At 46.0% G+C, this 27,583-nt stretch overlaps 2 protein-coding genes across 6 annotated transcripts in view; both read left to right on the top strand.

Moving 5' to 3' along the window:
* Positions 1–3,605: 3,605 nt before the first annotated feature.
* Positions 3,606–9,973, top strand: TIMM13 (translocase of inner mitochondrial membrane 13). The gene is made up of 3 exons (XM_032970665.2): positions 3,606–4,059; positions 7,213–7,281; positions 8,873–9,973. The coding sequence occupies exons 1-3, from the start codon at positions 3,937–3,939 to the stop codon at positions 8,969–8,971; spliced, it is 291 nt and encodes a 96-aa protein (XP_032826556.1). The 5' UTR covers positions 3,606–3,936; the 3' UTR covers positions 8,972–9,973.
* Positions 9,974–12,082: 2,109 nt separating this feature from the next.
* The window catches only part of LOC116951859 (SWI/SNF-related matrix-associated actin-dependent regulator of chromatin subfamily A member 2-like), a 48,089-nt gene continuing 32,588 nt past the window's right edge, over positions 12,083–27,583 (top strand). For 2 of the 5 annotated variants that reach the window (XM_032970661.2, XM_032970660.2), the window contains exons 1-16: positions 12,083–12,188; positions 13,782–14,120; positions 14,691–14,820; positions 15,780–16,124; positions 17,243–17,320; positions 17,872–18,196; positions 18,577–18,703; positions 19,718–19,891; positions 20,774–20,947; positions 21,857–22,030; positions 22,715–22,768; positions 23,328–23,458; positions 24,358–24,415; positions 25,206–25,336; positions 26,365–26,509; positions 27,148–27,311. In XM_032970661.2, coding sequence (XP_032826552.1) covers positions 12,102–12,188; positions 13,782–14,120; positions 14,691–14,820; positions 15,780–16,124; positions 17,243–17,320; positions 17,872–18,196; positions 18,577–18,703; positions 19,718–19,891; positions 20,774–20,947; positions 21,857–22,030; positions 22,715–22,768; positions 23,328–23,458; positions 24,358–24,415; positions 25,206–25,336; positions 26,365–26,509; positions 27,148–27,311 — 2,636 coding nt within the window. In that variant the 5' untranslated portion in view covers positions 12,083–12,101. Of the gene's footprint in view, positions 12,189–12,217; positions 12,316–12,398; positions 12,610–13,781; positions 14,121–14,690; positions 14,821–15,779; positions 16,125–17,242; positions 17,321–17,871; positions 18,197–18,576; positions 18,704–19,717; positions 19,892–20,773; positions 20,948–21,856; positions 22,031–22,714; positions 22,769–23,327; positions 23,459–24,357; positions 24,416–25,205; positions 25,337–26,364; positions 26,510–27,147; positions 27,312–27,583 lie in introns of those variants that run through there. The other 3 variants (XM_032970663.2, XM_032970664.2, XM_032970662.2) reach the window with 3 other exon arrangements.

Here is a 27,583-nt window from a genome sequence, read left to right as displayed (position 1 = left end):
CCAGCCACTGCATGCCGAAACAGCTTTTGTTCGGCCGGATCGAGGGGGCTAAACGGGCGCAGCACAGGCTAGAAAAGAGATGGAGTGATGTGGTACAGGAGGACGTGGAGCTGAGTGGACTTGCCGATTACTGGTACCAGCGGTGTCAAGATCGGCCTCTGTGGAGGAGGCTCGTGAAGGACGCTACTGGGCAGTTGGAGGTAGTCGCCCTCCAACAACAACGGAGGGCGGAGGAGCACACAACAACGAGCGGAGCGCCGGGTGGCTAAAGCACAGCAGGTTGGCACAGTAGGGGGCACAGGTGGTACATCAGCCAGTCATCTCAGTCATCTCAGTCAGTCGACCCGTGGCACCTGGGTCTGCCCCGTGACCTCCTGCCAGCGGGCCTTCGACACTTCACGTGGCCTCAAGGTGCACATGGCCTGGCACAAGCGTCGTGGTGACGTCACCACCACTTAGTGGCGAATGGCGGTTGTTGTTATTGTCATGTGGGGGCTCTATGTGGGGGTGTGTGTGTGTGTTCATGTGGGGGCATTATGTGGGGGTGTGTGTGTTCATGTGGGGGGTGGTGAGTGAAGAGCAGCGTTGGCCCCGTCGCTCGTAGGTGGCGGCGTTGCGGCCACGACTCCGACGGAGCGGCTTCGCTGCTGCGGCACCACAGGAGCAATGTGGGGGCTACCATCCCCCGCCATCACCGAATTGTCGGGGTCATTACTCTCCGACTCCCCCGTAACACTCGTCCCACTACCCCCCAGCTGCTCTGTGTTGTCCGGGCTACCGACCCCCAATTCTTCGCCCCCTTGCGCTCCCGACTTTGCGGCTGCCCGCGTCGGCATGTTTCAATTGGTGCAGTGGTCTGCTTTTACGCTTGCGGCGCGCTTTGCCGTTCAGGGGTGGCGAACCGCGATGAGCGCGCTCGCAAAGTAAAACCCCGTCTCGCCCGTAAACAAACAGGTGCGGCGCGCCTACGCGTGATTCCCTCACTCACACGCTCCACACGCTCTGGCAATGGCTTTAGACAACCGCGCGAATACGCGCGCGCCAGGCGCTTAGCTCGCTACCTCGCTATTAGACAAGCGCGCAGGCGCGCGACCGCAACACAATCACACAGGCGCGCGAGCGCTAAGCACTGCTGTAAACGATCGTATGGGTACGCGAACACAAAGCAGCACTCCGCAGACAGCCGCGTAGGCACGCGCACGCTAAGCACTCCGCCTCGATGTAGACAACTCTGCGCGCACGCGATCACCCGACGCCACACTCCCAGAGACCACACGACACCGATTATCCTCCTACTAGTGATTTTATTTACCGAGAGTAACCCGCTGACTACGTGCGTCTGTGCGAGTCAGCCGGCCCTCTTAGCCTATCCTACGGGGATCCTAGGCTCAATTTACCCTGCCTACCGCTCCGCTCTCTACCCTCGATTAAATAGCTTCAACTCACCTCTCCTTCACTTACGCTTACGTTCACTCTGCTGCGCTGGAAGTGGTGGGAAGGCGATGCTGCGAGTCGTCTCCGCAGAAGATCGTGCCTGACTGCGCTGAAATTCGTCACGCGGACGATACGAACGGCCGGCCCCAATGCTCCGTGGACCGCGATGATTTTGAAGAAGGACTATCTCTTGCTACGCTAAGCCCCCGTATTTTATACACCCGATCGCAAAGGCTGTTCGTGGTCTTTTCGTTTGTCTACCCGTGCCCCTTTTTCGCAATCGGAGGCCGAATTATTCCCGTCTCTTTCACATTCGGATCCGTGACCTTACCTAGAACAAAAGGCATTCAGATGCTTCCGCACCCGTGCCCGTCCTGTTCATTCAGAGGCTGAGTTACCTTCGTCTCTTTCACATTACGATCTGTAATATTACTTATGACAAAGGCGTACCGCCGTTCCCACCCTCTGTGCCGCCCTGTCCATTCAGAGGCTGAGTTACTTTCGTGTTCCTTTGTTATCTCGACCCCTAATCCTAACAAAGGCATTCCGATCCGTACTCCCCTTGGCCTCCTGACTCGTGCTCGTGTGTGTGCGGTTTCACTCGCGGTGGCTCAACGGCCTCCGCCGTGACCACGTAACTTTAACGTCAGGTCACGGCGCCGCGGTGCGTGTCGGCCTCTGGGGTAGATCGCCCAATTTCCCGGCCGCGGGGAACCACGAAGCTTGATCCCATTAGGGGCTTCTGGATAAAAACCCGTGGGCCAGGTGACCTTCCCTCCTGGCCCTACGTGGGGTGTGTGTATACATGTGGGGGTGGGGCGCGCCGCGTCGGCGCCGTCACTCCCCGGTGGCGGTGTCACGACGGTGGTTACGGCCCCCGACGGAGTTGCTCCGCCGCGGCGGTACCACAGGAGCAACCCGGTTACCAAACTTGTGTATCTCGTCAGCAGTCAGGCTTGTTAAAAAAAAAATTACGAATTACCGTGCTGCTTGGCAAGAGCACTCCAGATTTACAACAAAAAAACGGGACGCCGGGTGAGTGCATACGATGGGGTTGGGGGCCGTCCATAAATGACGTCACGCACCTAGGGGGGGGGTCAGACATTTGTGACGATGTGCGACGAGGGGAGGGGGAGGGGGTTGAGAAATGTGACGTCACATCAAAATGCGCAACTTTAAATAAATATAGACAACACGTTCTACTTAATTAAATAGACTTTTTAATGTTTTCTCCTACATCAGAGTGCAACGCCACATTAAATACACACTACAATGACAATAGATTAAAGCGATTTTAAGCATATTTTATTTTTTAAATGCAAATGATTTTTTTTTGGGGGGGGGGCAGAGCTTTGTGACGTCATATTTGAGGTTGGGGGTCTGACCTTTTGTAACGCCGTGTGACGAGGTGGTGGGGGGGGGTCAAAAATCGTCCAAAATCGCATGACGTCATTTATGGAAGGCCCCTTGGGGTTAAAATCGTTAAAATTTTTGGAGGGGCGGTCAAAGGCTCTTAACGCATCTGTGCGTGAAATGTCTTTTTGTGTTGTGGGGGAGCGGTGGCGTCGTGGTCACGTGGCACGGCCCTTTGCAGCGGGCGAAGTGGCGTGCCACCACCTTCGTGGTCTCGACAGGAGACGAGCCCACACGCAACAAAGGGGCAATGAGGCCGAGACAAAAGCCAACGCCGTTCGTCAATGCCGCTGTGTGCGGTCCTAACACTGTGTAAAAATTAGCGACGTTTCGATTCAATGTCCCCCACCCCCTCCCCCCCAACCGGACTTTTTTTCATGTTGATTTATGTGCGATCGAGAAGGGCTATGGCACGAAACGTCGCCGTTTAAAGCCGCAGTATTATTGACGAATGGGTTTTGAGTTGGTTTTTTGTTGTTGTCGATAAGAGGATCATTAATACTGTACAGTACTGGGTGGTCCAGATGTATCGTGACCCCCAATTAATCGACCCCCTCACATTTTTTGTTCCTTTATTAATTTTTGTTTTAAATAACCCTTTAGAAAATATATTAAGTTTTAGAGAGTTGAATGGGGGGGGGGGTCACAAGACGTCTGGACCATCCTGTACAGTGTAGGGGTCGAGCGAGTCGTGACGTCCCCACATTAACCCGACTCGGCGTGACGTCATCGCGTGAGGCAGGACCCCCTTCGCACCCCTCTCAAACGCGCCCCTTACCAAGATGTCCGCCTTGTAGTAGCCCGCTCAACATTTGAATAATAACATCGGCAACGCTGCCACGGCCCGATGCTTTAACAGCGACCAGTAATTATTATCACACAACGTCGCCATGACATTGAACTATTTAAAAACTGAAGAAACAACGTTTTTGCGGGGCTCCTTGCCGCACGCTTTCTGCAGGCACCAGGCCCGTAGCCACCCCGCCCCGCGAGGACCCCCGGACGCACGTGGATCTGTGCCCTTGGTTCCCGGCTCAAACAGCCCGGCCCAGCGACGCGGACTCCAACACGAGGCCTCCTCGCCCGGCCATGGACTTCACTGGCGATTTCGGCGACGTCGCCGGTGCTGCAGGCGGCAAGGTGGACACCGGCATGCTCATGGAGCAAGTGAAAGTTCAGATCGCTCTGGCGAACGCTCAGGAACTCTTGCAGGTGAAGGCCTGTTAAGCCTCGATCGTGTGAAGTACAGTAATATCATGGGACCTCTGGCAATAAAACAGGTGGCACGATGTTCAAACACCAAATAGAAACCTTTCGCATGCAGTCAAGTCTGCATTCACCACACACAGCACTTTGTGGTGAACATGCAAACACACGCGCTTCTGATCGTAATATACCTTGTCTTTGAAACTGATTGTCCCACACCATGTTTCTGCATGGCGTACAGAGCATGTGTGTTTTGCACGTATGTTTGAACTTCTTTCGCGCCGTACGTAGCTAACCGTGCTAATCGGAGGTGCCGCGTGACAGTACGCGGCACGTTCCAGTCTTGCGTTGACAGCAGGAGCTGAATACCAAACGTTAAGGGTCTTGCTAGCGACGGCCGGGGAGTGTTGTTTTACCATTCCTCCGTTGAGTGAGCGCAGACTGAGGGGTCCGTTTAAAGACCACCACGTTATGTAAGGTTATCTATTAAACTATTGTAGACCTAAATTCAAGTGAAACGTCTAAAGCCAGCGGTAAGCGATGGGTGTTTTGTTGGTCAGGATGTGATCAATACTTGTGTTATTTTCAAAAACAAATCTACGTAAACACAATTTCGTCGGGTGGTGGAGGGTTCGATGACATGCATTTTGGCATAAAGCTGCTACTACCACGTGGTTCCTAACCCCAAAAAAGTAGATGCGGATGGAGACGTTTGGTGATTTAAATGGAATCGCGCGATCACGACGGACGTTGTCGCGTCGATCTCAAGAAGTTTCTGATTCTGTGCGTGCGGTAATCTGCCACGATGACTGCCGCATTGCCTACGAATGTCACCATGCAAATGAGTGACAGAATATTTGCCTGCAACGTTCATATTCGTGGCTACCATGCCCATCGTTTGCACTGTCCGTATTGCCGCATCTGTACCGCGTGAACGGTATTGTTGCACGTTATCTATTTTACTGTCCAAAGCGGATGTTATATTGTCGGCGAGAAGTATCAGAATCTTTATGCTGGAGAAATCCGATGAGCTACAAAGCTCTTTTTCACAGATGTCTAGTAATTATTCACTCTTCACGGCCCATCTCGCGATACGATACGATTAAATGACACCATTCAGGGTAACAATTCGAGTCGATTATTATTTTTGGTTTCGTTTGTACTGCCAATTCTGTTCAACCCGTCACGTTCGTAAGTAGCTGGCTGGCCGGTCTCGTTTGTACTGTTTATACGTGCTGTCTGTCGATTGTACTGGCTGGGTCGTCTTTATTCCATTCGTACTGCCTCGTTTTGCCTACAGCATACTGTCTCCTTTGTCATGTTGTGCACTTTCTGCAAACGTGTCTGTGCTGTTCACGTCTCTCCATTGTCTGCACAATCTGTCTTTTATACAGATTGTGTGTAATTTTACTGTACAGTGCTGTCGTTTGAACTAATCGATTCTCACAATCATGGGTAATCTCTGATTTCGGTGAACGTAATCGATCTGTTAGTCATTACATCGCTCACCGGAGTGTGCTGTAAATCAGACGCAATGGCTGGACGTGCAGTTGGGAGTTGCTTTTGCCTAAGTGCTTCCTCCCATCACTAGATGTCATCTTGTGCCACTGCAGTCCATTGTGATGGCCACGGATTTGGGGGGGTTCTCCTGCTCGTGAGATTGTAAGGTTAAATACTGGTCAGGGTCCACTTGTTCCATCAGCATCATCATCGTCATTATAATATTACTGTTGTCTCTTCGGTGAGTCCGACTGTAAGTTGCACCATTTGGTGAGAAATCAGTAGTCGTCGTTGCCATATTCAGCAGAACCAAGTTCAGTTTTCCCTAAATATTGAAGTGTTCTGCAGAGCTCTGTTGTAGTACGGTCATACCCAGATTTACGTCTCCCCCTTTTACGTCGTTCCGCAAATACGTCGTCACTTTATTAATTCCGCTATTCGATTTGCTTCGCCTCAACCCCACACTCACGTCGCTGACTGCATCATCCTTTTCACGTATCCGTCGCCTCTCAGCGTTCACCTCCTCAATCACTTTGATTCACGTCGTTTCGATATTCATTGTCGCACTTTTCAGGAACGCATCCCCGTCTTAAACCGGGGTATTACTGTACCACTCTTGATTTGACTGCAGGAATCCATACTCTTTGGTTCTTTCGGTAAAGTCACGTGGGTTTCACACCTGATGACGGTTGCTTGTGTTGCGATCGAAACTGTCGTGATCGATCATTTTTTCTACCTACGTGACTTTACCGAAAGAACCAAACAGTATGTACCACTCTTGTTTAATGTAAATACATGAAGCCACTGGGGAGGTAATAAGGAAGCATGGGCAACATTTTCAACAACGTACAAATGACAACACAGCTCAAGATGGTCTTTTCAGGCATCACAGGGGCATTATTACAAGGGCAGTGGAAAAATAACTGTGTCTCTTCTTGCTCGTGAAGAGCCTGGCTGAGATTCAACACGGACAAAGTAGAGGGTTATTGGCCGTTGATGTAGTACTGCAAGAGTATTGCAAGGAGTTGGGATGTGGCGGATGAGGGTTTATTCCTAGAGAGCTGCCTTCAAAGTGTTAATCGGAGAGATGCGGTTGTCTGGAGCCGTCGTTTTTAACTTCAGCGCTAATCCACAAAGTACAAATTTTTCTCAGAAGACCTTGACATAGTCATTCGTACACTTGTTTCATCCAAAGTAGACTCTTAAAGCTCACTCCTACCTAGGATTGCCTTTATCTCTTATTTATACACTTCAGCTGGTTCAGAATGCAGTACCTCACTGCTATGGGGGTATTTATTGCCGAGAACGAGTTGCATCAGTTTTTCGTGAACTACATTGGCTGCTGGTGGCTTACCAAACTTGTATAATCTAATTCATAATTTCTAATGCCCTAAATGTCTTGGGACTCTCCTACCTTCTGAGTGAAAGGAAAAACACTGGAACTCGGCACCAGTTGGAACAGGTCTTGCTCAAACCTCAATGGGTGTTAGGAAACAATTAAAATGGCTTTTCTGTTCACCCAAATGATCAACTACAGGGTGTACGTCTCGGAAGTAAGAAGTGTTATTATGTAACTGACGTCAGGTGCTTTGAGACCAATGAAAAGACAACTCGCATGTAATTGTTTTTTTTAATTACTCATCTCGTATCTATTTACAGAGGATGACAGACAAATGCTTTAAGAAGTGCATCAGCAAACCCGGGACGTCCCTCGACAATTCCGAACAGGTTTGAACCCTCTACTCTTTGGTTTTTTCGGTAAAGTCACGTAGAAATAATAAAAAATAAAATTATATAATAGCATACGACGTTTCAATTGCAACACAAGCAATCATCATCAGGTACAGAAGGGCTAAATTTAAGAGATAGAGGAAACACATGACCGCAGATATATATACAGACCCTAAGTAGAGGGAATTAACACAGACACACCAGGGGACACAGAGAGAGACAGAGGAGCACACTAAATCAAACAGGGTTTAGCAAAATTTGGAAACTATATAAAGCAACACAGACGGTCGGTTAAAACACAATTAACGCATGGTCTGGTTGATTACGCTATTTCAAAGATTGCTCAATTGTAAGTTAAGTGTGAAATTTAAGAGTGATAGAACACAGACCGCAAAGAGACATGTGGGGAGAGACACGCACACAGTGAAGAAGTGAAGCAGCATCTCTGTGCCGAAGCCTTAAATAGACAGACGACGGGGCTGGGACTCAGAGACAATGGGACACAAATTAGCATGAAGAGAGCACATATCAAAGGACGGTGCGGGTAGAGGGCACGAGTTGTCACACAGGGGGCTGCGGAGGAAGTCGCAGCGCACACTCGGAGACACCAAGGCACACACAGGCAGAGACAACACAGCGATACAAACCCAAGTCAAGGCACAAAGGCAGATACACCAGCGGAGACAACACAAAGACACAGACTTCATACCTCCCCGTAGAGGTGGTTCGAACTTGATTAGGTGCTTTCGTGACTGCAGGAATTACTCTTTGGTTTTTTCGGTAAAGTCACGTAGAAATAATAAAATTATATAATAGCATACGACGTTTCGATTGCAACACAAGCAATCATCATCAGGTACAGAAGAGCTAAATTTAAGAGAGAGAGGAAACACATAACCGCAGATATATATACAGACCCTAAGTAGAGGGAATTAACACAGACACACCAGGGGACACAGAGAGAGACGGAGGAGCACACTAAATCAAACCATGGTGCTTTGATTCCCACCTCCTGCCTTGATGCAGTCTCAACTTTAAATTAGTTCAACCTTTCTCATATATTACAAACTTAACACTGAAATCCTTCTCATCGACAAACAATCCCTTTTTTCAATAAGGACTACAGCTGGAGCGTTGCACGTCCACAAAACCAAATCACGCTGGCAAAGGTCATCTGTCACCTTAGACTCATCAATATTCCCCAGCTTTTGTCTGTATTTCTCAATGCTACGGGCTCTCCTAGGTCCATCTCTTTTTTCCCCTGGTTGTCTTGTACAACGGTTTTGAATTAGGGTTGCATGTGCACATTAACATGTACGGCCCTATTTTTTATGGACCGCTGCATGAGGACCTCGCTACGCCATGCAGGCCATAGGAGTTATTTAACCACAGGTTACATTGGTCGGTGCAGGTTGGTGAAAACAGGAAGCATAGAAGTGGGTGCATTGAACAGTACAACAAAAGATTTTGCTACATTGCCCTCAACTACCCACAACGGAGTTGCATGTTAACATTACACGTATTGAAACTGCATTTGGAAATTTCGATCGGAGTGACCGACTGTGTGCGACTGCTGCTGTCATTGCAGAAGTGCGTAGCGATGTGCATGGATCGCTACATGGACGCGTGGAACACGGTGTCCCGGGCATACGGCACGAGGCTACAGCACGAGCACGCAAACATGTGAATCGTTAAGACACAGGCGGCGAATATGAGGACTACTCTGGCATTGGGGGGGGGGAGGGGGAACACGGAAACTTTACATTGGGCTCTTTTTATATATATAAAAAAAGTTTCCTCTGTTTCAATGTTACTCATATGCTATATATGAAGTATAAGTTGTTTCAAAATATTTTTGATCAATGAAACAAATTCTGCATGGTCAACATCCGCATTCAGTTGGCTGACCCTGTTTCAGTGTGGGGTACACAAGTTCATTGAATAAATGAAATGTTTTCAGTGTACTTGTCTTTAAAACTATATGGGCATCTCGAATGCATCCTGTTTCTATGGTAGTAAATGGTTTTGCATGTGTGACATGGATGCAACAGATTCTGAAGTTAAAATAATTATGAATCTGCCAAAGTAACTATTAAAGCCAGAATGTAAATTATTCTTTCATTAGGGGTTAAGTTGTGGTGTCTTGCGTAAAAATTGTCTTCTTTAAAGAAAAAGCTGAGAAAATGTAACAGGGACATCTTGTGGATGTTAAATTTATTGTGTACTTAACATCGATTTAGCTTATTATTTTACCTCGTATAGTTTTTGAGCTTGTGTACCGAACCTGAAGCTATGCTGCCTCATCGGGTGTAGTTAGGGTACACCCTTTATAATTTAATATTCATATGATTGGAATCTGGGTTCAAATTTGACTGGCATACAGGGTTGTATAATTAAATCAGCTTTCACTGCACGATATAGCTTTGAAAATGTAAACACCTTATTATATCATCCAATGTTCTAATGCTATGGAATATTACAAAACACTTGAAATTATATAGATATTTTACCATTGTCACATTTATTGTGGTCCAGTCTGGGTTCTCTAACTTATGAATCTCGTCATCGTATTGTCAAACAAGTTAAGATCTGTAGATTTGAAAAGCTGAACCTGCTGTGGCCTAAATACCTGTTGTTCGAGAAGCCTTTTGCATGTACTGCGATGTTAATAAACGAGATACAATGCCGATTTCTTTGCTCTGGAATTGCCTGGTAATTAAAGAACGGTGCATGTACTTTCGAGGTTGTATAATTACCACCTGCGGGGTTGTGCTACGCAAGTGGTCAGCAGAGGGCAGTGCAGAAAAATCCATTGTGCTTGCATGTCACTTCTCTCTGCCTGCATCAACCGCAATGACCAACGTGAGTGAAGTGTGGTCAAATAAACTCCCGCGACCCACAATGCGTGGGGAGGCCCTCATACTTGAGTCGGTTACACAGTACAGCAAAAATTGTAAATTACCGCAATGGTCTCGGCTACTATGTTGTGATGCAGAAACCCAGCAGTGTAATGGATAACAGCGATTCATCAATAACTAATGGTGTGTATTTTACTGTTTCTTCAGGAAGTAAGATGTGAAGAAAATAACATGAGAAACTAGCAGTATTTAGTAAAAACGTACAATTAGCGTAGACCGTGTTATGTAATATTGTGTTGCTGTATCGTGGAAACCCTAATGCAGTAGACCGTGGAGGGGAAAACATTACTTGAAAGTTGGCATTTTTTTTACGCTAACACCTCCGACAGGAAATACAATACTATACAGTGTCTTCGGGTAATTGCATGAGCTATTATTTTAATGCATTACTTAAGCATATGCATTGCTTGGAATTTCACATGTTGCAAGTTTTTTCGCTTTTTAAAACGTATGTGTACACAACTTTAAAAATGAATTGCCTATGCTGTTCTGTATTGTAAAATATCAGCCATCAATGGTGTTTGTGGTGTAAGGGTGAAATGGTTATAGCTCGACTTGAGTGCCATGGTAAAGTCATGTGGTGCTATGTCTTGCAGGGTGCAGAATATGCCCTTTGGTCATGAACGTGATGCGATGCAAAATAGGTTCAGAAGATATGCTCTTGAATAAAAGTGCAAGATTAATCTACTCAATGCCAAACTCTTTTACCCGTGCCGGTGTCCTGTATTGTGCAAAACAACTCTTTTCAGTTGTCTTAGTTACAAAGTATCGTTATTACAGTATTATCATTCATGGCTCTTTGTATTTTTTATCGAGTTTCCTATTTTAAGTAGATGATATTACTCTACTTGAATGAGCATCCGAACGAAATTTGGAAACAAAGATATATATACAATGTAATTTTATTGAGTGAGTGTATTTGTTACAAAGGTATATTTTTTCTTTATTCATCCAAAAACGTTTGATTCCACAGCACTAAACCCAGTGATTTTAATTCCCCAACCGTTTTGTAAAACTACTGCCCTTTGCAGGAGGCGTTATGGACGTTAGACTTTTATCTGGTTGGAGCCATTCTACACAGGAGAAGAACCATTGCTAACTTCCCACAAAATACTGGTGTCCATTTTCTTGACCTCAACACGATGTAACTGACTCAATACCCCAACTATTTTTGTGATTATCAACATGTATAATTTGAGTACAACGTTTCACTGGTGATTACAACCAGCTGCATCACCAGCGAAACGCACATTATAAATGTGGGTTTACTCTCCAACACAACTGTGCTGAAGTAGTAACTAATTGGCACGTTTTGTTTCCATGACAAACCTTACTAATTGGCTGCGTCGGTGGCGGGTTAACGACATTCATATTTACGCGATCTAACCCAAAAATACGTTTATGGATAAGATATTGGTCGCGAAAGCCTACGTGTTAAACTATGAAAAAAATGTCAGTGCTATTATATTATCCACGATAATATTTTTTCCCCCCAAAGTTAATTGCAGAACTGATTCCTGTTAAAACTTTATTTGAACTTGATTTGAAGTGATTCCTGTTACGCATACATTTATTCTGCCCTGGGACTGATGCCTGCTCCTTCCCACGCTCCCTGCAATAGTGGTGCCCCTTTCCCACCCTCACATTTTCCGCGGACAAGAGTTTTAGTTTATTTGCAAACACCGTAACAAACATCGCCAAAACGAAAAAAAAAACGTCACGGTGCAAAACTTGCGTCGTCAAAAACTGGATGGGAATCCGACGAAAAATTCCACAAAAAACCGACACATTTCGGAAAATTCTGGCAAAGAAAAAAAAACCCACCGTGGATTTCGGCGTGACGGCTTCACCGCCGCCCTTTCCTCTCCATGCGCTCGCCCAACCTCCCCCCCCCGCCCAATGCCAGGCAACAGCGGCCGCCGGCGCAGGCGATGGGCGCGGCCTGAGCGAGGGCACGGCACGCGCTGCGGCCCCTGCGACCAACAGGTGAGAGGGGAAGGGGGGTGAGAGGGGAAGGGGGGGGTGGTTGCCCGCCTCCACCGCCACCACCCGTTTCAGGGGTAGACGCGAACGTCGGGACGTCTCCTTCGCACCGGTAGGGTTGAAAAAGAAGGTACCCTTCGCATCGTTCATTTAATTATTATTTTTTAAAATAATAATAAAAAAAACTCTCCCTTCCCCTCACGCCACCCACCCACCCCCTTCCTTTCTCTGGGCTCAGGGAAATGGAGACGCAGCGCGGGCTGACCGGCGCCATGTTACAGTGGGCGCTCGTGAGGCGCGGAGCCTTTTCTGTTGTTTAAATGTTGGATTTCCTCCTCTTGTTGTTGTTGTTGTGATCGTCGGAGGTTTACGCGGAGGGGGGCATAGGGAGGTTTTTGCTTTTGAGGGAATTACGCGCGTTAAGGTAAGGTTTTATTTAGCGTTTTTGTGATTTTTTTTGTATGGCCGGCGTTTGAGAAAATGTGTGGTCAGGTTGAAGGCCTTGCTTAGGCCCCGTGCGCTTTTGTTTTCGTTTAAAGGTTACATTTAGTTTTTTTTTAAACGGTGCCGGCTTAAGCTATGCAAAATGTACCCCGGAACATTAAGTAACTTGTTGTCATGAACGTGCGAAGTTGCGTGAACGAGCGAAGTAAATACAATCAAGGGTGTTTTCGTGTCACCCCTGTTATGTAAACAAGCCAAGCGTTAATCGTTGTACAGTACCCTTACAAAGACGGTGAAATGCATCTGCGTACGAAACAAACTTTTAATTCCTTTTGCTTTCCCACCACGTTTACGTACGTTTTAAAGAAAAACTAGACGCGTATGTTATGCATGTGATAGGCCCGATTGTTAAACAATACAGCACCACTTTCTATTTACAAATGCTGTATGTGTATATACATGCCGTAAAGGTGACGCGAAGGCCCCCTTATAAGTCGATTGAATGAAATAAAGTTTAACTTTTTAACTGGGCCGAAATTAACGAAGGCAAATTGAACGTTTAACAATGTGTAGTCCTTTATGGACTGATAATCTGGTAAGTGGCGATGGTAATCTTAACCGTGGACCGATATGCGGACACATTATGTTAGGCAATTGGCATTGATTGTCTTTCACGCGCGTGGCGAATGTTGACTGCAGACATTTACCGTATTCTGCTCGGTGTGGATGTGACAAACTGATCCATTGTTTTGACGATTAAGCGAATCCTTGAAAACTATCGTCGGAAAGCCACTTATTAAGATGCACATGATGTTTATATAGAACTAAATTACAGCCATTCTCAATTAACGATTGGATGAGAGCCACCCGTTGCCCTGACGGTTTATTTATCCTTCGTTCACGCCAGTCCGTGTGGGTTGGTAAACGCGTGGAAATTTAAGAACCGGTTCATGATATCACTTTCTGTTGATGTTCGCGTGACTTGGAATCGAACTCGGATCGCGAGGTTCAAAGCGCCCCCCCCCCTCCACTAACCACTGTGCATTCGTGCCCCCACCCATACATATCTTATTGTTTTTTTTTGTTGTCGGTGGTGAAACAAACTCTTATATATCTAATAATCATTTTGTTTGTGTGTCTTTTTGTCTGTAGCCAGACGCAATGTCGGCACCTGGAGATCAGGCCATGGGTGGGACCCCCCACCCAGGCCTCTCTCCAGGGCCCGGCCCGTCCCCCGGCACCATGATGGGTCCCAGCCCTGGCACCATGCTGGGCCACAGCCCTGGCCAGATGGTGGGGCCCAGTCCTGGTGGGGCCATGATGGGACCTTCACCGGGGCCCATAATGGGGCCCAGCCCAGGACCTGGGCCCTCGCCCGGCTCCATGCACGGAATGATGGGCCCAAGCCCCGGACCACCACCCAGTGGGCACCCCATGGGCATGCCAGGCGCTGCGGGCTACCCACCGGAAAGCATGTACCCCATGCACAAGGTGTGATGCTTATATTGGTCAATTTGAACGTTCGTTGTTTTCATAATTCATGTTAAGGCACTTTGGGTCTTGAAGGTTGTTTTGTAGGCATGTAACAATATGTTAATTTAGATTTTTAAGTATGCATCAAATTGTGCACGTGAGAAGTGTGTATGGTTGTATATTACTAATGCACAGCACCTTTGATTCCGCTGCTGGATTGTTATATGAAAATTCATCTTTAGGTTATTGTCACTTGAGAACATTAGAATAAGACTTTACAAACCAGATAAACACACTGGAGAAAAAAATTGATTATTTAAACAAATTTATTGTACTGTGGAAGACAGGAGATTTAATAATTACATTTCAAATATCTTGTCACTGCCTAAGATGCTGGTACTCCTACATTAAATATTAATGTTTCTACACCATCTGGACTTCCATCCTTTATGTACTTAATCATAGCGTTTTGTTCCTATGCACTTCATATGATGTGTTTTAGAGTACGTTTAACTCCTGTTATGCTATATTTATACATTTCTGTATGTAAATGTTTGTATTTATCTTCTGTTTGCGTTTGACACGCAGTCAATGGAATCCATGCAGGACAAAGGCATGGTGGACGATCCACGCTACGGGCCGATGCGCCCGATGGGCATGAGGCCGACGATGTCGAGCCTGCCTCCACCGCACAGCCCCATGGATCAGCATTCCCAGGGTCAGCCTCACTTGGTCTCGCAGCCACTTAGCGCAACACTTACTGCAGGCATATCATATCTACGGAGTGTCCTCATAATAACTTGAGCAGGTATATTTTGGTGTCTCCTACATGTAATGGGGTAGTTTTTTGGGGGGTTCTTGAAAGAGTGGGGAGAAAAAAGGGAGGGAACATTTTTTTTGGAATGTCGCACGTGCGAAGCTCATTTGTGTATCGTCATGCAAATAAATTATCCCTTTTTTTGTTAGCTGCTTGCCACACTGCGCGAAAATGTCAAGTGCAAACAGTGCCAAAATAAAGCTGTGCATTTATCCCATTTACAATCTGTAAATGGGATAAATGTAGTCTTATTGGAAAAAATGGGATTTTGGTAAGAATATACCAGGACACATCACACCTTTGAATTAGCCCGTTGTTTTGAGGATACGCAGAATTACCGCTGATGTAATTGTTCCTTTGCAAATAATAGAAAGAAAGACATGTTTGACAGTTTGTGTATAGCTGGCATACAGACACATCAAGACTAACTGGGAAACACTAACAATGTGATATTTTGTCATTTGTATTGGTAATAACATAATGTTCACTTACAAGTAGACACATGCATCACCGTTTTATATGTATATGCCAAAACATACCACTACAATTGTAAAAAAGGAAAATATTTGCACATTGTTGATGTGCGAATAGATGAGATTTTAAATGTAGAGTTTTTACTAGACCAATCAGTAGGCTTACCCTATATGTAATATGTACCCTTATTACTCATACATGGTTATGGCTCTTATCAATACCCACATTCTCATGCCACTTGATTTTCAAAGTCAATTCTGATTGGTGTGAGTGGCAATATTTTTCAGGGAATTATCTGTTCCCTACAGTGCCCTCCCACCAATTGTGACCAACTGAAAACCGGCAGTACATTAAAAACTCTTCGCGTTCCATGGCGGTTGGCGCAGGTTACCCGTCGCCACACCCATCTCCGATGAGCGGCGCCGAGCATGCCTCCAGCCCCATGCAAGGCGGCATCGCACCTCCGCCAGCCGCGGGTCCATCTGGGACGCCCGACCCAACCCAGGGCGCCGTCGCAAGCAAGGGCACCTCGCCCTCCTTCAGCCCCCTCCAACTGCAGCAGCTGCGTGCTCAGATCCTGGCTTACAAGCTGCTTGCCCGAGGCCAACCCTTGCCCGAGAACCTGCAGCTGGCAGTCCAGGGCAAGCGGCCGCCGCCGGGACCGCAGTCGTCCCACCAGGCACCCCCGCCCGGTCCTCAGAACCTCCCGCCGCAGTTCAGCCGTCCACACGGTGAGAGAGCAGTAGAGCTGCGCCATGAAGTGTTAGCAAACGTGCATTAGCCGCTCGCATCCGTCTGTATGCACGGACAAATTTACATGCACGCGTACAAGGCACAAAAGAAACACAAAGGGAGAGACACGAGAAAAGTAGTGTAGAAATACATGAGGCAAGACATGGGGTGCTGGGGAAACGTAAGGAGAGATAGAAAAGGAAAGACATCGGAAAAGGCACCTTCACGTGAGGTGAGAGAAAGAGACAAGATTAGAGACATGAGAGACTTGTGGGGAGATTTAACAGATGAGGATATGAGAGGAAACGTGAGAGGCACAGGTATTGAAATCTAGGATAGATAGACATCGGTTGAGAGACAAGAGGTACAAGTACAGTGGTACCCCGGAGATCGAACTTTATTTGTTCCAGAAGGCCATTCGAACACCGATTTTGTTCGAACACCGAATTAATTTTCCCCATAAGAATGAATGTAAATTACATTAATTGGTTCCAGACACAATAAATCTCTCATTATAAAGCATTTTTACACGAAGTTTACAGTAATTACATGCATAAAATCGTACAAAAAAAACAAGCGACACAATATATAAATGGAATAAATGAATAAATATTTGGAATAAATGAACATTGAACGTCACTTTACCTGTAGAAAGGAGAGTTGATTGCTTGAGTGGAAGGTGGTGAGGAGGTGGTGGTGTTATTGTTTGGAAGGGGAGTGCCCTTTCTCTGGGCAAGCGTCATGCACGCTGCTGGCCACACGCGTCTCAGCCGTGTACAGGTTCTTTCAAGTCGCGATTGCCCGTTCGACCTCCGAATTTCGTTCGGTTTTTGGGGCAAAAAATGTTGGGAAATATCGTTCGAACACCGATTTGGTCGAGTTCTGGTGCGTTCGATCTCCGAGGTTCTACTGTATGTATGTTGAACTTTTGCACAGTACGTAGCCAAACGTGCTAATTGGAGATGGTAAATCATAGTGGTGGATGCTAGTTGAATGTTTCCGTATGGTTTTCGCTGCATTGCTGAAAGAAAGTTGTACTTTATTATGCAGGTCATTACTATTTTCTCCTTGCTAATGTTTGGCGATGTCAGAATTTATTTCTTTTTTCATTTTGCAGCAATGGGTATTTCCCCAATGCCTGGAGGTGCAGTACAAGGGCCTATGTCCACTGGCAGTAGCAAACCGTGGTCTGAAGGTATTGTGATTCGTTTAACTTGCATCGCTTTGTAGCATCAAGTTAATGCTTGAGAATGTTACTTTTGATACATTGTCTGTACAGACTTAGCGTTTCTGTATTTTACTTGACAACGTAAATTTCACCTCTGGAATACCCCACATCCATTATCTCCTGTCCTAAGGCCTTCGTGATCCATGGCATCCACTTTTTATTGTGGTCTCACTGCCTCTCCGTTTTCCTCTTGCCATGTATGGGTGGTGGAGGCCATCGGCACGTGACTGCTGTCATGTTCTTGCACTCCTCCTCATGGGCCAAGACTGCTATGTTCTGTGGTGCTCGAAGCTCAATTTGTAAATTGCTGATTTGGATTCCCTTTTTTTATTCAATTCGAACATTAAAATACCTCTGGGTCCTGGTCTAACCTGCATGCAAAACGTACAGTTGGTGCACCTCAAAACAGCAATTATGCACGAGGAGTTTGAACTATACTACTAACGAATTTTGTTAATGCTCGCTTAAATGCATGAGTTGATAATAACGCAAACACTGCGTGTAATTCTTCGTTGAAGGTCCCTCGCTGAGTTCGGTGGTGTCGAGCAGCACGCCCCAACGCCACCCGACAGCCGGCCGACCCTCTCCTGCCCCACCACCCTCCGTGCCCCCGACATCTGTGCCGGGCGGAGTGCCGGGTACCCCACAGGGGCAGTCGGCCCCCCACCCACAGATGACGCCGCAGCCGTTAGGGCCCGGTCCAACGCCGCACGGACCGATGGCTACGCCGGGCCATGTTGGGTCGAGCGTGCCGCCTTTCCAGTTACGCCAGAACCTCATCACGCCCATCGCCAAGCCACAGGGCCTCGACCCTGTAGAAATCCTGCAGGAGAGGGAGTACAGGTAGAGCTTACGGACTGATGATGAGAGCGGCAGTACCTCAAATCTTTTGCATGGATTAGCTATGTTTTTTTCATATTTATTGGAAATTTATTCATATTTAATATGTATCATTTTCTATAATACTTTACTGTCACTTGTCATGACTTCCATCAAAAGAAAATCCGTGAAACCTAGGACGTGCTATTCAAATGTTTTGCCATATTCTCACATTAAACTTGATACATTATTGTTTTGGGTATTTTATTTATACATTAACTGACTGTTTCTTTTACAGTTACATACTCACCGTACCAGCCTTCGGCAAGTTGTAAGGTCCTTGATTCTGACACTGAATGCAGGCATTGTTAATTAAGTTTGTGGTGGGGGTACCTTGCGTGCAGGCTACAGGCTCGCATCGCCCACCGCATTGAGGAGCTAGAGAACCTGCCTGGGTCACTGCCGGGCGACCTGCGCAACAAGGCCACCATCGAGATCAAGGCGCTGCGCCTCCTCAACTTTCAGCGTCAGGTACCACCTGACGCGCACTGGGTGATCCATTTAAGTAATCCACTAAACTAATGGGGAGAAATAAATAAATCCTCATCATCATGATCCATGGGCAGATAGCCCGTCGGTGTCCACTGCACATTTTGCCATTTGTTTCCACTTTTCTCTGTCTAGTGCCATTATGCTAAAAGTAGTGCACTTCTCTCTGACACCAATCTCTTTTATGTCACCAAGCCATTATCTGTCAAGTCCTCTCTTTCTGCTTTCTTCAATTTTTCTGAACAAATGAATGCATTTTAATTTCAACCTGTCTCCTGCGATTCTGAAGACACTTGTTTACATATTTTAAAACTCCGCTGTAAGATATATAGAGCTGTCGAATTCACGACATTCAACCACCTGCTGAGAAAGAGGAGTGTCATTAGAGATGAGTAAATGTATCTAGAAATTCATCACCTGATATTATTCTGCATCTGAGGCTGTCCGAGTTGAAGTTTAGTTGGTAAAAATAATAAAAAAACGCTAAGTTATTTTGAACCACATGATTGTGGCACTAATGGTAACGCTGTCATATCAGTTCCATGAGGTTTAATACAGGGGTGGAGAACCTCCGAGCCATAGGCCGGATATGGCTCACGACTTCCATTTTCTATGGTTCGTGGCCACATGAGGGCATAGCACTTTAATAAAACCCACAAATGATATTTATCTGTCACCGCAAGCATCTTAGCCAAACGATTCAGGCACTGGTGGGGTGGGGGAATATTTACCATCTTTAAACAACATCGTCTATAATGTTTCTGTACTCGGTTGCTTCTGTCACCACAAGGACCTCTTTCAGTGATAGAAATGACTAAGGTGGTGTGTGTTTAATTTGTTTCCCACCAAAGGAATTTCAAGGACTTGTTCAAACGCAAAAAGGTTCCGCACCCCCCGGTTTAATAAAACGCCAACGCGGTGACGTCACTGAAGTTCGATGACGACGTTTTTTCTTCATTCCCAACAATGTCCTGGGGGGGGGGGGGTGGTGTGCAGCTACGGCAGGAGGTTGTTGCCTGCATGCGGCGCGACACGACGCTCGAGACGGCGCTCAACGCCAAGGCGTACAAGCGCAGCAAGCGGCAGACGCTGCGCGAGGCGCGCATCACCGAGAAGCTGGAGAAGCAGCAGAAGATCGAGCAGGAGCGCAAGCGCAAGCAGAAGCACCAGGTGCGGCACCCTCCACCCCCAAAGTCCCAAGGGCCGGTGTTGGATTCTCTCCCCCCCGAAGAGCTTCGTTGTAAATAGGACCGGTGGAACAAAAAAAATAATTTCGTCAGGAGGAATGTATCGCAGCATTGTCGCGGGTCAGAACAATGATGCCCAAAGTTAGTATTTACACGTGTACGTGTGTGTGTACCAATGTTTGGTGAATTTTGGGTAAAGTTGAGTAGTGTAGATGTAGGGGAATGGAAGCGTAGTATTACAATGGATTTTTCTCAAATTTTCTTTGCTAACAATGACATAATTTGTTTTATACACGGTCATCCAAGCACTATCTGACAACTCGGGTATGTAAAAAAATGTAGATTAGTTTCGTAAGTAGAATTGTTAAACATTGGGGGTAGGTTATATCGGGCAGGTTGTGCATGATAGGGTAGGTGAGGTTTAGGCATAGAATTGTAATATTTATACTGGAGGAATCCAATGAGCTTGAAAGCTCTTTTTCACAGATGTCCAGTAGATGCATTCAAGAACGTTACAAGAACAAACAATAGAAAAACATGAAATTACTTTAAAATATACAAATACAACTAAATATTTTTTTATCATACCAGGTAAAGCCCACGGGTATCAACTTATTTTTCAGAATTGACCTGGCCACAAATGATAGCGCAACAAGGTGGCCGATCATGTGGACATAGCAGCTAAATAATCTAAATAATCTCAATGAATGTTTCTCATAATCTCAATGCATAGAGGGAAGTAGTGCATATTAGTGAGAGTGGCTACTAGGCAGTGATGGGGGCACCCGTGTGCTCTGCTGTCCGCGAACATGCTCGGCATCGAAATAAACTCGCGCACACGTTTGCTTGCCTTCTCCACACGCAGGAGTACCTGAATAGCATCCTGCAGCATGCCAAGGACTTCAAGGAGTTCCACCGAACGATGACGGCCAAGGTGCAGAAAGTGACTCGCGCCGTGGCCACGTACCACGCCAACACAGAGCGCGAGCAGAAGAAGGAGAATGAGCGAATCGAGAAGGAGCGCATGCGGCGCCTCATGGTCAGTGCTGCGCTAACCCCTACACTTCCCTGTATAACTGCCCGCAAGGGGGGAGGAGCGTGTGGTTTTAAAGAGACGTGTACGTACAGGCAGAGCCTCGCGTATTCATAATAACATGGGTGGCCCTCTTGTAAGCCCCCTTGTCGGGCCACCGGTGGGTTTTTGAAAGCCGAGTGCTAAAATGCCGATTTTCGTGTCCGTTTTGGCCCTTTCTGAGGTTATCTCGGACACAAGGCCCAGGGCGAAACTGCTCCACCTCTACGGCCGTACCCAATTTGGGAATACCAGAAGGGGCTTTAAAAATAATCTTTTTTTTTCCCTAATTAAAGCCTTTTGAGACTACAAATCTCTTTCAAGGGAGGACCTGGCTTTCAAAAACCAAACCACGTACAAAGTAGGTACAGCAAACACAGTGCAACAATTGCAGAAGATCAAAGGTGTTAAAAGCCATGAATGAATCCCTTCTATTAATAATTTGCTTGGTACTAGAATTGCAGTTGATTGTTGGAGGGACTTATCCACACATCGGTTAACCCATTTTTTTGGGAGAACTAATTTCTTTCAATCTACTTTTCGTGTTTAGTTTGTTGTCCTTCCCCACACCTCTGATTAGCACGGTTGGCTACATATGGTGCGAAAGAAGTTCAATATACATACATTCCAGCAACCTACAGGGCCTCTATTTGCTCCTTGACCAGATACACTGCTGGACGCTGGATTTTGCATCGCCACGTGTAGGTGTCCGTGCACACAATTGACAGGGGGCTACATAGGTATCCAGCACTGTCGCATCGCATATCCTCTTCAACCCCCTCGCCTCCTCACCACCTCCGCTCCCCGCAATTACATCGCTGACCTGTTAGCAAAAAATACTGAAAATGTGACTGACGTTGGCGATGGGGCGTGCAGGCAGAAGATGAGGAAGGTTACAGGAATCTTATCGACCAGAAGAAGGACAAGCGTCTGGCGTACCTGCTGATGCAGACGGACGAGTACATTGGTAATCTCACGGACCTGGTGCGCGAGCACAAGATTCAGCAGGCTGCCCGTGAAAAGAAGAAAAAGAAGAAAAGGAAGAAGAAGGTCAGACACCATGCACACTCGAACATTTCTGTTGGGTCATTTTTACCATTGACCAAGAACTTTTTTTTGCAACAAAATAAGAGCCCAGTGTAAGGCACAGACCGCAGCAATTGGGTGGTAGCGTAGGGTGGGGGGGGGGGACAAAAACGTCTGTGAACAGAGGCCCGGCCTCGATACTCATGGGTCCATACATGGGGAGGAGATTGGGCTCACTGCCGCACATGTAGGGACTACCAGCGGGAGAATAAATTATTTTTTAATATTTAGTTCCATTCCGTGTTCACATCGGGTTCTCAACTATGGTCTATTTGTTTTTTTATTTTCTTTATGCATATTAAATCTCTAATGGCTCTGAGAAGGTGCATCGCACCGAGTTTTGATAGGGGGCATATGAAAGGATTTCAGAAGTAGTTCTGTCATGTCGTCTTCTAATGGCTGTTCCCTAACATGGGCGTGATTCTTAAAACTGATTTACGTGAGATTTCAGACTACATTTCCTTGTTCTAGAAAGTAGCAATGATTACACTGTTGGAAATGAATTGTGACAAAACAAACAAAAAACTCAATCTGAACATTTGATAAAGGAGTTTGGGTGCACACTTGCAAAACTTCATTCTTTCTCTACTGCACATAAGTTGGCTTTTTTTTACAAACAGTGCATTGATAGCTCTTTTGACATTTCAGAAGCAGGAGGAGAATGGAGAGAATTCTAATTCAGGGATGGGTCCGGATGGAGAGGTACGTGCCGATTGGTTACTACTTCAACAAACCGCTGTGTTTGAGAGTAAACCCACAACATTTACAATTTGAGGACGATGCTTCTCTGGTGATTACAGCCAGCTCCGTCAGGCAATCGACTGGGTGCATTTACCATAATTACATGCCGTCTGCTTCACAGTGGACGTTAAAGATCCCGTGGCTTTGTTTGGAAAAGAGCAGGCCATATCTACTGGAATCATGGTCCAAATGTGCCAAATTTGAATAATTACCCACCAATTGCCTCATTTGGCGAACACATTGTCATCAACGCCCCTGCTGAAAGACTACTGCAGACTATGTGAAACATGGTGCCTTTGTAATAGCCTTGTGCGATAAATGGTGCCCATACGAAAGGGGCTAAGGATATGTTTTAAGGCACTTAATACGTGAATTATCCTGGTATTTCGAGGACGGACACAATGTGTGGCGTTTTTACCAATGCACTTTAATTCAGCCGTCCGTTAGTACGGCTCACCGGAGCAGCCAGCAGTGGAGCATATTTGTCTCGTTCTGATACCGTGTCTTGTTTGTCACGTAGCCACTGGATGAGAGCAGTCAGATGAGCGACCTCCCGGTCAAGGTCATCCAGACGGAATCGGGCCGCATCCTCACAGGCCCGGAGGCCCCTAAGGCCAGCCAGCTGGACACCTGGCTTGAGATGAACCCTGGGTATTTTATGCATTGCACAAACTACCAACCCACCTGTCTGCAATGTAATTTTTCACGATACAATTCCACTATATGGCAATGACATTATTTTCCCCTAACTTGGTAATTGTGTTTCACAATTTGTGTGCATTGGTTTAGCGTTTTACTGTCATTCTAGTATGAATAATGAGGGATAAAGTTCTTCAGTTGCAGTTCATTTAACATAAGCTTTGCCATAAGTCGTATAATCTTTGCAAATTTATAATCTATCCTAATAATGTATGAGCTGTCGGCTACACAAAACTAAATAACGTGAAAATATGAAAATAATGAAGTCTTACAATTGTCATACTGTAAATTATTCTGCTAAAAGCGTTTTACAAAGTAACATTTAAATGGACAACCGCAATTTAGTAACGACTTTAAATATTTAATTAGTAACTTCATAAATTTTTCATGAGAAAATCAAATATTTAAGAACAGTATAATGAGCATGAGAAATTAAGTATTTGTGGCAGCCAAATACTATAGAAGGATGTTGATTGTAAATGTGTAGGGAAACAATCGGAGGGCCTGGATAAAAAAAAACCATGCGACCACAGGGAGAACATAGAAACTCCAAATATACAGGCATCAGGGTCGGGATCGAAACCACAACCTCCTGCGTACCAGGCGAGGGAGTTAACATCTCGCCACCACGGCACGATCTGTCATGCTCTCTGTGGTGTACTCATTCTGTTGCTTAGACCGGGGGCGGGGGTTCTTTAAGAAACTATATCCCATTGTGTCAGCTGCAATGCTAGTTGATGGAACTGATTGTATGTCCAGTGTGCTCCCCATTACACCTCGGTAGCATCCCAGTTAATTGATCACTTGTTTGTAAAAAAATGTTTCTAACATTTCGATTTTGATGTGCGCAGGTATGAAGTTGCCCCGAGGTCGGATAGCGAAGAGAGTAGCTCTGAAGAGGATGACACGGTAAAAGAGGCCTCATGCACCGACATTCAGATTGGTTTAATGAGTAAAGGAATACTGATATTTTACAGCGCTTTCTCAATCCACTGCTGGATGACAGCTACCCCATGGTATGTCTGTCATGGGGGCTGTTTGACCATACTTCACCATGCTGGACAATTCAGGTTGTAGAAGTTGGGGGGGGGGGGTGGGTCCAGGACCGGTTTAGGACCAGTAACTTTCTGGTGTGCCCCTGCTGGACTAATATAAAATGAGATTCGGAACTCATTGGATTTTTCCAAGCTAAATGAAGATTCTGAATCTGAGATATGACTTGATTTGAAGTTGGATCACCTGGTTCAAATGCACCACAGCCTTACTGAATTTCCATAAATATCCTCACAGATAGGCCATCTACTTGTTATACTGCCAACTGCTAACCAGTAGAAGTCCTCAAGGTTGTGTGATTTGGACGCGTAATATTTTTTTCGCAGCCCACCAAAACCTAGTTCCAAATCTCGCGCGGCTGATTGTATTTCAGTTACATTGAAAGGGCAAATGCAAGCACAACCTGGATAAGAACCTTTTTTTACAAAACACATGCTGTACACTCTTCAGTAACAAAATTGTTTACACACTGACTGTTTAAATTATGGGCAATATAATAATAAAGAAATGTTATCTTTCAACTCATTAGAGTTGCATTTGTCCCATAAGCCTATGGGGCCCTTTTGCACCGGGGTTTTTTTTGCGGCTTTCTTTCTCTTTAGCCTTTTGTGTTTGACGGCATGTTTTATCGTGTTTATGTTTTAAGGAAGATGAGGATGAAGATTCGTCTCAGCAGCAGGCGCCTCCTCCCGGCGAGGAGACCACGAAGAAAGGAAAGCGGTTGCCAAACCCCGACACCGAGGACGTCTCTGAGGACGACGCAAAGAACATCATCGAGTAAGCTCCGGCGTTATGTTTTGCTCGCGCAATTAGTGACGAAGGTATTCGTCTGCCAAGTGTTTGTTTTTTGGTCACCGACAGCTGTGTGGACAAAACGCCATCAAGCGTGATGATGACTACGACGACCCACTGAAGAGTTTGACAGACTCTACTGGGATAACTCATAACTGGTCTGACTTAAGAAGCGTACGAAGATAATATTGAAATGTTGAGACTGGCATTGCCACTGAGGAAGACCAAGAATTATAAATGGCTCTTTGTCTATTTTAAAGTTGACAAGAATTCACTGATTATCTGGCATGATAATGTTGAGTGAGGAAAACTTTGTGTACCCATCACCAACATTTAATAACACATAGGGGATTATATTTTTCACATTTTTAGTCTACCAGACCATTAGATTCACTCGGTGAAATCTACACACTAAGACGTGTCTATAATATGCCATGGGTATTTGTCGGCTGACTAAATTCACACAGGTAGGCATGCCCTGGCAACCGTGCTCACTTGTTTTCTAAATTTAAAACTAATTTCTTGAGAACTGCTTTTTGTGTTTAGTTTTTTGGCCTTCCCCCCCCCGCACCTCTGATTAGCACGGTTGACCTATGTACGGTGCGATAGAAGTTCAACATACGTACAAATAAAAATCTACTTTACATATTTTATGAAAACGGTGGTGGTGTTGGAGAGCAGTATTGTCGCGATTAGTGTGCTGCACTATAAACCCATAACCCAGGTTCGATTCTGCTGACGGTTAACATCAGTGACGATTATCTGAACCGGTCCTGGGCCTCCCCTTGGTCGATTCAGCCTCAAATGAGTACATGGTGCAGTGTGCGATCATCTCCACTTGGGAGACAAAGGTGGCTGGGCATGGTGCTGGCCACCCACTCCCTTGTGTACGGTGCATTCATAGGTGCTACTCCCTTAACAGCACTTGCCCCAATATTCTGTTAAGACTATATGGGGGATCTTTGTCTTTGGTGGTGAAGAGTGATTCCACACGGTCTTTTGTCGTTGGACAGGCACGCCCGGCAGGATGTGGATGATGAGTACCGCAGGCAGGAGGTGAGCGGATCGCAGTCCTACTACACCATGGCCCACGCCGTCTCCGAGAGGGTGGAGTGCCAGTCGTCCCTGCTTGTCAACGGCTCCCTCAAGATGTACCAGGTCTGCATCTTACCTATTGCTCCTTCGTATGCTCTGAACCTTGTCCGTATAAAACTGTGTTCTTTTCGTTAAATGCACAGTGCTCTGTAAGTCCCACTACAAGGTGAGGGCCTTTTCATTACTGTCGAGGTCTTTGAGGTTATTATTTATGAGCATGAAGTATAGTACAACAATGGATTTTTCTGCACTGCCCTCTTCTGTCGACAACGTAGACCCGCAGCCTATACCGTTCTTCTGTGCGTGGCGTTCGCTCTGTCCACAGAACTGCGCAGGCTCAAGTTTGCTTAGCTTCTGAGATCCGTTGAGATTGGGGGGTTGTATTCTGGGTGGATTGGGTTATAGGGTGTTGTCTTATACTGGTAGGAACGAAGTTGTAAACTGAGTGTACCAGCCTGCAATAGATTAATGTGTCCGTCTGTCCATCTGTCCGTCCCCTTTCAATACTTTAACGAAGTGAAATCTCGTGCTGTTGGGTGTAAAATCAGCAATAGACAGCGCAGAGACTTGATATGTCTTATTGCACCCAACATTTGGAAGTCACATTTCTCATTTGCGAACGTCTACCAGCCCGCCCTGCAGGGACCTGTTATGCTACAACCGTGTGTTAAACTGCCCCCCCCCCTCCTTCCTGGCTACAGGTGCAAGGCCTCGAGTGGCTGGTGTCGCTCTACAACAACAACCTCAACGGCATCCTGGCTGACGAGATGGGGCTCGGCAAGACTATCCAGACCATAGCCCTCATCACCTACCTCATGGAGCACAAGCGACTCAATGGGCCCTTCCTCATCATCGTACCCCTCTCGTGAGATTCATCAATTATAACCAGCATTGGCTTAATTGTAAAACTCAATGATGTATAATTTGGTCGTACTGCATTCTCCCGATTTATAAGATGCTCCGGAAAATAAGACTCAACTCAGACTTTGCTGTCATTTTTAAATAAAGTTTAATTTTTACTTGGGGAAAATGTGCTCCTACAGAGAGCTGTCTGCAAGCAGATGATTACGAATGTTTTTTTAAAATATGGTGAGGTGTCGATTTAAAGCTTTCGTGACTGCAGGAATTCATCTTCTT

This window comes from Petromyzon marinus, chromosome 44 (assembly GCF_048934315.1).
Source record: "Petromyzon marinus isolate PM22_M1 ecotype Great Lakes invasive population chromosome 44, UKy_Petmar_22M1.pri1.0, whole genome shotgun sequence".
NCBI lineage: Eukaryota > Metazoa > Chordata > Hyperoartia > Petromyzontiformes > Petromyzontidae > Petromyzon > Petromyzon marinus.
The sequence above is the reverse complement of the archived record's forward strand: the minus strand, read 5'-3'. Positions and strand labels throughout refer to the sequence as shown.

Bases quoted from the DNA above. Each gene is read 5' to 3' on its own strand.
- TIMM13 (XM_032970665.2), top strand. From the start codon at position 3,937: ATGGACTTCACTGGCGATTTCGGCGACGTCGCCGGTGCTGCAGGCGGC. The intron at 4,060-7,212 runs GTGAAGGCCTGT...ATCTATTTACAG, and splicing joins ACGCTCAGGAACTCTTGCAG to AGGATGACAGACAAATGCTT. The intron at 7,282-8,872 runs GTTTGAACCCTC...CTGTCATTGCAG, and splicing joins CCCTCGACAATTCCGAACAG to AAGTGCGTAGCGATGTGCAT.